The sequence below is a fragment of the Procambarus clarkii genome, chromosome 61, assembly GCF_040958095.1.
Source record: "Procambarus clarkii isolate CNS0578487 chromosome 61, FALCON_Pclarkii_2.0, whole genome shotgun sequence".
Classification (NCBI taxonomy): Eukaryota; Metazoa; Arthropoda; class Malacostraca; order Decapoda; family Cambaridae; genus Procambarus; species Procambarus clarkii.
The window spans coordinates 13,872,920-13,884,718 of record NC_091210.1 but is presented as its reverse complement, the minus strand read 5'-3'; the positions used below and the strand labels follow the sequence as shown (position 1 = coordinate 13,884,718).

Sequence of the window (11,799 nt, the reverse complement as noted above, 5' to 3'; positions counted from 1 at the left end):
TTCCTGGTATCCTGTTAGCCTTTTAAATCTTATGGAATATTGTGATTTAGAAATTGTGTATGTTTCGAAAAGCAGCATGCAAAATTCTTTGTCCATGAAACATACTGGAGAAAACTACTGTACTAGGTCCTAACAGGCTCGAACCCCAGTAGAGGCGGAAAGAAATGGGCAGAGATTCTTTCACCCTGATGCGCCTGTTCTCCTAGCAGTAAATAGGTATCTGGGAGTTTGACAGCTACTACAAGCTGCTTCCTGGGAATGTGCAACAAAAAGGAGGCCTGGTCGAGGACCGGGACGCTAAGCCCCAAAACCATCTCAAGATAACCTCAAGAAGATAGGTTCCCAGTTATTGCTCAAATTGAAAATTAGATGGCAGCTTAATATAGTAATGTAGTATCACAAAAATCATGAAGTAGATGTAATTTAAAATAACTGCCGGTACATCCTATGTTTATGCTAGTGATACATCCAGGAAATGCTCCAACTGCTAGAATTGAAACACTTTATGGATCTCTTCGTTGAACTAACTGTCATGTATATCAACCAGGTACTAGGTCTTGTCTGAGAATTAATAATTAAACTGCATTTAATGCTTAGACAGTGGGGAAGATACGGGTTGCAAAACTTATCCCATGTGTCTAAACTACAGCCTGCAACACCTACCAAGTCATGCAAGAAATGGCTGAAAAGTGCCACAGCTAAATAGTGAAATGGGAAAAATGAAGTGAATTCTAACAATTCCAAAAACTGCTGGAAATTCCAAAACCATGGAATGAATAGCACTAAACCAAGCCAAGGGCTTTGTGCCCACAGACAAAATTAGAACTGCAAAAACTGCGTCTGAGAGGTTCGAACCTGCGTCTGAGAAGTTAAAACTTGCGTCCGTCCCTTCCTAGATAGATGCAATAGAACCTGTGGGCATCACACTAGAAATAAATGTGTGTGTGTATCTTTGATATTCGTAGAGTTAGACTAAATCTGTGCAAACACACGTGAAAATAAAAAGTCCACGGAACTCGCTTCCTAATGAATTAAACAAATTATCAAATCTATACTTTATTCAAAAGTAGAACCAAAATGTACCAAATTTCATCTCCATAGTATCCCATCTTATGCTGCTAATTTTCACAGTATCTTCAGCTACCCACTCACCTCATTTAATACTAAAGATTCTTCATTAGTATAATTTCATATTCTTCATCAGTATAATATAATAAAGTATAAAAAAGCAACTTCATCAGTATAATTTATTACATTCATTTATAGTCATAGTAAAGTAATTTATAAAGCTATAGTAAATTTTATAAAATTTATAATCCGGGCCTCATAAAAACGACGCCCGCCAGCGTTCTTGTGTGGTGGTATAGTACTATATACTGTAGTATGTAGTACTATATACTGTAGTATGTAGTACTATATACTGTAGTATATAGTACTATATACTGCCTAGCAACCCTCCTATATCCAACTATGGAAAATCATAGGTGACTCGTATGCATGTAACGGACAGAATAGACACTAATTGTTTCTCACCCCCAACAGTCTGCATTCAGTGATTATTCACAATTCATTAGTTTGAATTGTTCTTTATAGTTTCTTAACAAAAAAAAAACTCCGTAGTGCCTACACTAATGGGTAGAATGAAACTGCAAAAATGCCAGTAATTCTTCAAAATTTACCTTGATTAAAAAGGTGTTGTCAGTGTACAAAAAAACTGTACACTATAAAAAATTGTCACTGTACAAAAAAAAAATTGTCAGTGAATGAACTATTTTTTTTACTGACATTGTCCGAAACGAGTATGTACGAATCGACCAGTCCCCGTCTCAGGTTACATACGGCCTGTGCTATAGCTCAGTGTTGCCAGATTGGGCTACAAATAGCGAATTGGGCTACTTTTGAGGGCCCCGCGCTACCAAATTTGTAATTTCGCTACTTGCTACTTTTTGGGCTAATTTAAAAGCAAGATGTGCTAATTTGGGCTATTAATATTAAGAATGTTCGATTGCGAGTTACATGAAAGTAACTAAGCTATAAATAATTGTAATTAATAATAATTGTAAATATTAATTAATACTAAATAATATTTAATAAATTAGTCCCAGTTCAATGCAGAGTTTTCTTCCAAGCACAGAATCCAACCACTTGGGCTGGACGGTAGAGTATATATATACGTGTGTGTGTGTGCAGAAATAATATTAATAAAACAATTAACATCGTGTAGTGTACTCTATATATCAAAATATATTACTTTGAAACCCGTATCATTCACTCAAAAAGCAATTGGGCTACTTTTATTACAAATTCGCTACTTTTAGACCGTCAACTCGCTACTTTCCGCGATTTGTATCTGGCAACCGTGCTATAGCTGCCCCTAACCCACCACAACAACAAACACTATTCCTGAGTAATTTTTTCCGGCTGAATTTTAAACTGAAGTGTCTTAGTATTTACAGTATTTATGTATTACTATATGGGTGACAATGTGTCTCCTGTTTTCTGTCCTAGAGTGTTGTGTGGTTGAAATTGTCTACTTATTTATTTATTTATTTATTTATATACAAGAAGGTACATTGGGTTTGTGAGAATACATTGGATAGTACAGTATTTACATTCTTGTAAAGCCACTAGTACGCGCAGCGTTTCGGGCAGGAGATAAGAGATACTGTAAGAGATAAGAAACATGGAAACCTTTTAAAGCAGTGGTCTGGATTAATATCTTCGAATTTCTTCAGGAAATTAATGGTTTCCGTGAGCTCTGCCCCATATCACGTTAGTCGTGAGGCCCTCAACCAGTGATCTTAGATAACTTTTACCTGAATTTACCTAGGGGGACACTCTAGTGGCCTCGATGAGGACAGGAAGCCTGCAGCTTTTGTTGCTGTCTTCAACTCTTTTTATTCCAAAGCTAAAGTTATGTCCTTTTGAAGTGTTGGGTTATATTGGATAAGTTTACATAGGGTTTTAAAATCCATTGGAGAGCCATCTTATGGCATGATGTGACTTTGTATCTTTCAGTACTTGCAATGTATTGGATTAAAATGTACCTTATATTCAACATGTCTAACTATCATTTAGTTTTGGGTGCTTTAATTGGGGTAAATGCACTGTTTAAGGTTAATTAAGCTACACAGTAATATTTCGTTGCTCCATAAGTATAATTGTAATGCACACCAATTATTCTTGTGGCCAAAATGCTGTGTGTATTAGTGGCTTTAGCCATAGTATATATGTACTACTTGCTCTATCTAGAAATCCAATATTCTTCTTATAACTCATTTTGTATGTATGTACTTTTTCCTAAATAAACATTATTATTATTATTATTATTATTATTATTATTATTATTATTATTATTATTATTATTATTACGTAGGTTTTGCCCAAGTTATGGATCAACAATTTCATACAGGTCCTATTGTGCAGTGGTAATTTCTGGTGAGTCACAGCTAAAAGGTACTGGGTTCGATTCCTGTGATAGGATAAGAATTTGAGCAGTGTTTCCTTTCACCTGAAACATAAGTTAGCAGTAAAGTAAATGGGTACGTTACATCACCTAGCAGTAAATGGGTACCTGAGAGTTAAGCATCTGTTCAGGGTTGCATCCTGGGAAAGGTCACTAGTTGTCCTACGGGGACCTCGATAAGCCTAGCAGCCTTCCTATATCCAACTATGGAAAACCATAAGGTGACTCGTATGCATGTAATGGACAGAATAGATACTGTAATTGTTTCTCACCCTAACAGTTTGCATTTAATGATTATTCACAATTCATTGGTTTAATAAAGGACTTTATAGTTTCCTAAAAAAAAACTCCATAGTGACTGCATTAGTGGATAGAACAACTACAAAAATGTCAGAAATTCTTCAAACATATTTCATTATGTAGAACATAAACATATCTAAAGAGAAACATTTGGAATAAAAATGAGAACGTTCGGCTTTCCGTGACTTTGTGCTTCTTATTACAGTTGTTGAGTAAAATATTTTTGGATGGTTGCATTTCAGGGGTTAATTTTTGTTTCTCTTGTTTTCATGTGGATGTAGAATCCTTAAACTTTAGGCTGACACAGGTGTAGCCATCTAAAAAGATGGATTGTGTAAAATAAAAGATAAGTAAATAAATAAATAAATATGTTTATTCAGGTAAGGTACATACATACATACAAGTGATGTTACATGAATGGATTGATATATAGATAGAGCTAGTACATACAATGCCTAAAGCCACTATTACGCAATGCGTTTCGGGCAATGTATCTAAAGATGTACGTTTAGATGTATCTAAATGCTTGTACCTTGTACTCTCTGATATTCTTCCACCAAAACCAAGTATAGTATCTTCATATTAATTGAAAATGCTGCAAACATGTGAAAGCACACCATGCTGCCTTGCATATTAATGTCAGAGTTTCACAATTAGTGATTCCCAAGGAATAGGCCAAAAAACTTGGTGGAAAAGGTAGGGATGATAGTGTCTGAATATAGGAAAAGTGGGTGAAAATAATTTGCAAAACAATATGAAAATATCTGAATTTGAAAGCCACCGACTTAGCTTTCACATCCAGTAATATCGGATCTTAATGCTTCGTGGCCTCTAAGGAATGAGTTAGTGAATATCATTACTGCATAAAGGTAGATAGTAACTAACTACTGCTTTAATACAAAATTAATACATTTTTAATCACGATGACAATAACTGATGTTTTTTTTTATTTATTTAGGCACCACCAAGGATCTCATGATAAATGAAAATGGCTTATTTAGTGTTGATTGCGATTAGTGTGGCAGCATCTCTTATGCCAGTGTCTTCGGGTTCCACTTGCCCGCTGGTCCTCAAAACCAGTGCCCAGGTGGAACGAAGACTGCTAAATGAAGGTTTCCACAGGTGAGTATGCCTTAGGCTTGTGAACACAGGTGACACAATTATCCAAATAACTCTGGACCAAACTAAACATTGTTAGAATGAGATAAACATAAATAAGGCAAAAAACCTTATGATTAAGTTCATGGTTTTCAGCTTTCTAGAAATAATTATAGTAATTTAAGACTATTCATACATTCTGATTTTATTATATGTAGCATGTAATACTGTCACAGCTTTTAAGTCCTACAAGCTTGAGGCCATGAGCATTCTGAAACTTCCCAAGATAATTTTATACTGCCTACCTATATATATATATATATACCTCTGTCAAATTATGAGTCGGGAAATGTAGTGTAGATAATGAACATCAATAAAGAAATTAATTACAAAGTGAATTTTCATATTCACACAACCCAAATTTTAAGCTTAGGGCAGCTCACTGAGCCACAGAATACAATACTTTGCTAAACCACATAATATTAGTAGCTCACTGACATCCTGAGTGTGTAATTGTGTTTTTAAAATAAGATTTATAATTAAATGGCTTCTATTTCCAGAGACTTGGAGACCACAATTTTTCTTTCATCTCCAGAGGACCTGCAGTCATGTGTGGTTCTCATTAAGGAAGTCTTCCCTCCGGGCTCGTATGTTGACCCTAATCAGCTTCGCTTCCTCAAGCAACTTGGTGGCCCTGACTTTCATATTCCTCAGGTAACTATATTCTCTGATGTGTCTTGTGAGAAGTGGTAGATAGCATTTACACTATAATTTGCAATGCCCAAAGTGTTGTTATTCAATCTCCTTCCACCAAGAATAAGAAATAGTGCTTGATCAAGTGTGTGTGTCTTCAAAGAGCAGTTGGAAAAATTATTGCAGGACGTATCAAGTCAGCCAAGTTGTAATGACGTGTGCTTGCCATCTGCTGCAAACAACGGTCTGAGTGATCAAGTTATCACCAAACAAGCCTAGCCCCAGGCTGGGATTGGGGGATTAAAAGAATTCTCAAAACTGATGACAAGTAAACTTCTGTTAATACACTCTCTTATTGCAACATCTTCCTTCAGCTTACCCTAATTTTGCACAGCACTGCATAATCTAAGCTGGTAAACATTCATCTCACTTCCTTCATATCTTTCATGTTGCTTTTATATTTTTCATCAACATAAATGTAACCAAACTATTTTGCTCCATTTCATCCTCCCCCCCCCCCCCCTCTTTTTTCCATATATATCACATTCCCATTTACACCATGCACACCACACATTCCAACAGCCTTGTATTCATTCTCCACCCACCCTGGTATTCAAATCTCCCAACATAATATCTTTCCTGCCATCTTATAGCTTCTTCATGTAATCAATAATTTGATTCCAGTACATCTCCAATGCATTCTTACATTTAATATCTGTACATACTGGAGCACATGCACTTAAATGCATGTCTCTACCTGCCTAGTCCTCAAAGAAGCATATTCTTCGATTAACACACATGTATCCCCCTCATATACTACATTCTCTGATATGAAAAAAAAATCCTACCCTCTCATTTTTATCCTTATAACTTTCACCCATTCCTCACCACACAACTAACCCCTCAAACACTCCTAGTCTGAGTTTTCACCATTCTCTCATTTACCCTTCCCATTAAAATGTTTCATTTTATACAAACTCATTACTTCAACCATTTCCTTGTAAAAGTCACCTTCACCACTTGTGCATGTGAGAAGAGCTTACAGGTTCATAAGAAGGGAGGAAATGTCAGCATTGTGGAAAATACTAAACAGACACCTGGAACATTAACTAATAATGTACCGTTACAAACCAAGTGAGGTTACTATTGAGATTAAACTCAGTGGACATAACCTTACTGAAGCCAATATGTCATAAATACATCCAATGCCTAAGTAAGGCCAGAATGACTAACACTTAGGAGACTAATCATAAGCTTAGGGCCCATGCAGGAATATTCCTGCAAAAGAAAAAAAAGAAAATAAATATCCTCCACTGTTTTGCCTGCTTTCCCTCCACTCCAGTCAAGGGTTCTGGCTGGTAGCAACCCAAGGGAAGGGAACTATCAATAAAAAGTGCCAAGCCAATATGACTGTATAGCACTGGGAAAGTATCAGGATAAAGATTTGGGATGGGAAGGAATGGTGCCCAACCACTTGGACAGTCGGGGGATTAAATGCCGACCTGCATGAAGCGAATCCGTCGCTCTACCGTCCACCCCGAGTGGTTAGGCAAGTAGCAACTCAAGGGGATCCTGATGCACTTGAGTTGCACCAGTTGAGGGACTGGTGTTGGATTGTTTTTCTGCCCAACAAACTAGCCTGTATATCTGACTCTAGAGGCTCTAGTCATTTTTAATTTACAAAGGTTTGCAGTTATCATGTAAGTTTTATGTGAATTAATAGATCAATCTCCCAAACAGGTTATCAACGTTGAGACCCCAGAACACTTATCACCTCGAATTCTCGCATATTTTTATGCATTACCGAGTCCACTGAATGATGGTAGATGGCTGGTAAATATGACTGTCCCTGTCCACCTCCGCTATCACAGGTATGGATTATGGAAAGTATAATAGTCTTTACTATTATGTGAACTAAACTGTAAATTTTACAATTGAAGATGTGAATGAGGGGGGAAAAAATATCAAGCAATGAATGTAATGAAACTCCATTTTATAATGGGCCCATAGTAGCTCTCTAAGGCATGACTTTACCAGATGGTAGATCAGGAACCTACTGAGACTACGTACCTGTTGACTACCTGTTGATGATTACAAGGATCAATGTCTCCACAGCCCGATCTCTGACCAAGCCTCCTGGTTGCTAGTTTGATCAACCAGGCTGTTTGATGCAGTTGCTCGCAGCCTAACCTACGAGTCACAGCCTGTTTGATAGGCATTTTTTGGAGGTGCTTGTTGAGCTCTATTTTGAACACTGCAAGGGGTTACCTTGAGGTTACCTTGAGGTGCTTCCGGGGCTTAGCGTCCCCGCGGCCCGGTCGTCGACCAGGCCTCCTGGTTGCCGGACTGATCAACCAGGCTGTTGAACGCGGCTGCTCGCAGCCTGACGTACGAGTCACAGCCTGGTTGATCAGGTATCCTTTGGAGGTGCTTATCCAGTTCTCTCTTGAACACTGTGAGGGGTCGGCCAGTTATGTCCCTTATGTGTAGTGGAAGCGTGTTGAACAGTCTCGGACCTCTGATGTTGATAGTTCTCTCTTGAACACTGTGAGGGGTCGGCCAGTTATGTCCCTTATGTGTAGTGGAAGCGTGTTGAACAGTCTCGGACCTCTGATGTTGATAGTTCTCTCTTGAACACTGTGAGGGGTCGGCCAGTTATGCCCCTATGTGTAGTGGAAGCGTGTTGAACAGTCTCGGGCCTCTGATGTTGATAGTTCTCTCTTGAACTCTGTGAGGGGTCGGCCAGTTATGCCCCTTATGTGTAGTGGAAGCGTGTTGAACAGTCTCGGGCCTCTGATGTTGATAGTTCTCTCTTGAACACTGTGAGGGGTCGGCCAGTTATGCCCCTTATGTGTAGTGGAAGCGTGTTGAACAGTCTCGGGCCTCTGATGTTGATAGTTCTCTCTTGAACACTGTGAGGGGTCGGCCAGTTATGCCCCTTATGTGTTGAGGGGTTGGCACGTTATGCCCTGAATGTGTAGGGAAAGTGTGTTGAAGTGTGGCCTCCGCCACTTTCTCACCTAACTTGTTCCAACCGTCTACCACTCTGTTGCAAAGAAAACTTTCTAGTATTTTTTCGGCTCCTTTGTTTCCTCCCCGTGTTTATGAGTGTGAGAGTGAGTGAGTAAACAAATGTGTACCCAGTGGGTACCATTGGAAGAAAGTGATTGATGGAGGCCTATTGTGTATGGGGGAGGAAGTATGAGTCCTTGTGGTGTGTGAAAAGTTATTTCTTACTGCAACATATATGATCATTTGTTATTGTTTTCATTAGTTAGTACAGTACTACAGATTTTGAGTTAACACCTTCCACATGTGTGTGTGTATTGTAAAATTTCATTAAATTATTTCATCATGTTTGTCTACTTGTCTCTGATTTATTCAACCACATGCAGCTATTTCTTCAAACCCATGCAGCTGTTCTTTCTACTACATGCAGCTGTTCCTTCCACCACATGCAGCTGTTCCTTCTGCTACATAATTGCACCATGACTGCCAATGTTCCAATGTACAGTATCATACAAGGACGAATGACCATATTTGTCATGCCTTCAGGGCTCGGAGCGGAGAGTCTTACCCACTGGAAGTTGCAGTAAGGCTCCTGCACCCGGCTGTGCTTCTACAGTGCGACGATGTTGGTGGAGATGCGTGTAGGCCTCTAGTGCAGTTAGAGCCGTGTCCTCCAGATGGTGTGCATCAATGTGAATGGCTGCCTGTGCACACCTTTAGTGTAAGTCTCTTGCAAGTTTTTGTCTCTCTATACAGTATCTTATCTCGCTTTCCCGAGAAAGAATCCATAATAACCAGAAAGTTCATACAAGTAAATAATAATATGCATATGATGTGTTGAAAAGAGGGTGGGAGGCCTCAGACAAGCAAACAAAATGTTAACCACAGGCAATTTGTACACAAAATGACCAGCAATCTTCCTTTGAATATCTTAAAGTACCTATGTAATTTGTATGTGAGAAATGTTTGGCATATTCATAATTATCTAAAAAATTCACAAAGTAAAAACAACAATCGACAAAATCGCTAGACAATTCTCACAACACAGATGCTCAGTCTGGAGGTCACAGAACCCAACATGTTATCAGGGAGTCTTAACTGTTTTCTCCCTCTTGTGTGTAGCCTCACCACCCTTCCCACTCTATAAATAAATGTCAGTATTAGTGCTGTACATTAATATTGTGTTGTTATCTGATCTTCAGACAAGTGAAGCAGTAATGGGGATGGTACCAGTGGGCAACACAGACCTGTTGGACACTGTGCTGCTCACCACCACCTGTATCACCGCTGGGGCTACGCTCCTCATCCTAGCAACACTTAGGAAAAAGTAAATTCATCAAATCTGAAAGCTGTATCTCTAAACTATTTTCCTACATCATTATAAGTATTACTTATAATGGAGTGTATTAAACAAAAGACAAGTGTATTATATGACAATGTTTTATCTAGTCAAGAGTATGTTAAGATAGAAACTGTAAATAAACTAACGATATTCTAATAATGTATTGAAGATTTTTTAAATGGTGTGAATAAAACCCTGTAATTAAATATTTTAGCAACTGAGGGACAACTTATTTGTAGTTTGATATTTTATATATATATATAATTATAAGCTTCTCAGAAGTGAACAACCTGAGAATCTTGTGTGGTTTTAGGAGGATAGATTACATTGTTTCCATATTTTCATTCTTAGAGTGCATACTTTTGTAAATGGTATGAAAAAGAAGAGTAAACAGAGATAGTTTGGTCATGTTGAAGGAATTATGCTGATCAAGCAGTAAAAAAGAGTGAAATATAAGATAGAGAGAAAGGTTAAGAAAATAAACAGGTATTGTGAGGAGCAACAAGTGAATGAGAGTAGTGTGGGAAACAAGATAGGGGATCAAATCTAGGTGGAAACATTTATTTGTTTAATGGGGAATGATTATCAGGACAGATTTGTATATGGGATCTCATGATGAGCGCTTAACTCCTATCATTATTAAGTGGACCAAGTTTTGCTGTGAATGATTTGCGGCCAGGTAATTGTTGGTGTCCACTCTGGACAAATGCCGTACATCACTATGTAATTGAATGTGAAAAAAATATCTGAATTTAGAGAATTCTATCACAAATGTTCAAGTATAATTCATTCAAAATTGTGTAATACCAGAAATCCCAAGTTTGCTTACTATGGATAATTCAAACATGTGATTGTAAACTTTCTACTACCACCCACAAGATGGGTGTTAGGGTGCCTGATAAGCAAATTAAATTTCAATGTAACTAGCTCACCACAAATGTAAATTATGCGGCTTAAGAGATTGGTGTGGATCCAGTTCTTGAACCGGTTATGCTATAGAAAAGTTTGTACTGTATACATATTAAACTATGTAACTAGTTTATCAAGACTGTAACATGCTTAGTTAAAGGAATTTTGTGGTTTAGTTCTGACCCCGTTATCTATCCCTGACATTTTCCACTTACCACCCTTACCACCCATGGGGTGCATAATAAATGAATTAAATAAAAAATCTAACTTTCCTGCACCCGCCTTATTGACTATAGACTTTACTATGTAATAAATCACTGACTCCACAACAAGGCTGTCCTAGGATCATTGAGTACAGGAGCCAATTAGTGATCACTTTGCCATATTAAGCATATATACAATACAAAAAATACTCAAAGAACCTTAACAAAACCTTTTGCCCAACCACTTGCCTGGACGGTAGAGCAACAGTCTCCATTCAATCATTCAATCCCTGTCCGTCCAAGTGGTTGGGCACCATTCCTTTCCTCCATTCTATCCCAACTCCATATAATACTCATCCCTTTCAAATGTTTTATAGTCATAACAACTTATTGCTTTCTCCTGATAATTACCTTACCTTCAACAAAGCCTTGTAGATATGAGGTAAAGTGAAATCTATACTAGCAGTTCCATCTATTAACATACTATCCAGCAAGAAGAGCCACACATCTATGGATCACACAGCATACTCAGATATTACTACTGCTTGGCTTTGACTGTTATAAGTATTGCTGGGAATTTGTATTGCATATGTGCTGAAGTAGACCTGATCAAAGGCAAACTGTTACAAAGTTATTCACATACCCTTTCACTATGTGATTGAGTGTAATGTTGAGTTTGACCTGAGTGTAATTACCAAAGTGCAGTTATAGGATGAGAACTATGCTCATGGTGTCCTGTCTTCCCAGTACTGTCACGTGATGCTTTGAAATTGTTGACG

The 11,799-nt window shown here is 38.0% G+C and overlaps 1 protein-coding gene across 2 annotated transcripts; it reads left to right on the top strand.

Moving 5' to 3' along the window:
• Window positions 1–2,339: 2,339 nt before the first annotated feature.
• LOC123774418 (phosphatidylinositol-glycan biosynthesis class X protein) lies at window positions 2,340–10,980 on the top strand. 2 transcript variants are annotated; one of them, XM_045768703.2, is made up of 6 exons: window positions 2,340–2,407; window positions 4,725–4,888; window positions 5,425–5,578; window positions 7,298–7,428; window positions 9,113–9,287; window positions 9,769–10,980. In XM_045768703.2, exons 2-6 carry the CDS (start codon window positions 4,749–4,751, stop codon window positions 9,895–9,897), a joined length of 729 nt encoding a protein of 242 aa, XP_045624659.2. In that variant the 5' UTR covers window positions 2,340–2,407; window positions 4,725–4,748; the 3' UTR covers window positions 9,898–10,980. The 2 variants fall into 2 exon arrangements, with proteins under 2 accessions (XP_045624659.2, XP_045624658.2); XM_045768702.2 differs by lacking the exon at window positions 2,340–2,407 and adding an exon at window positions 2,641–2,772.
• Window positions 10,981–11,799: the final 819 nt, after the last annotated feature.

Excerpts from the sequence above, each read along its gene's own strand:
- LOC123774418 (XM_045768703.2), top strand. The coding sequence starts at position 4,749 with ATGAAAATGGCTTATTTAGTGTTGATTGCGATTAGTGTGGCAGCATCT. Across the intron at positions 5,579-7,297 it reads CTGACTTTCATATTCCTCAG|GTTATCAACGTTGAGACCCC; the intron begins GTAACTATATTC and ends TCTCCCAAACAG. Across the intron at positions 7,429-9,112 it reads GTCCACCTCCGCTATCACAG|GGCTCGGAGCGGAGAGTCTT; the intron begins GTATGGATTATG and ends TCATGCCTTCAG.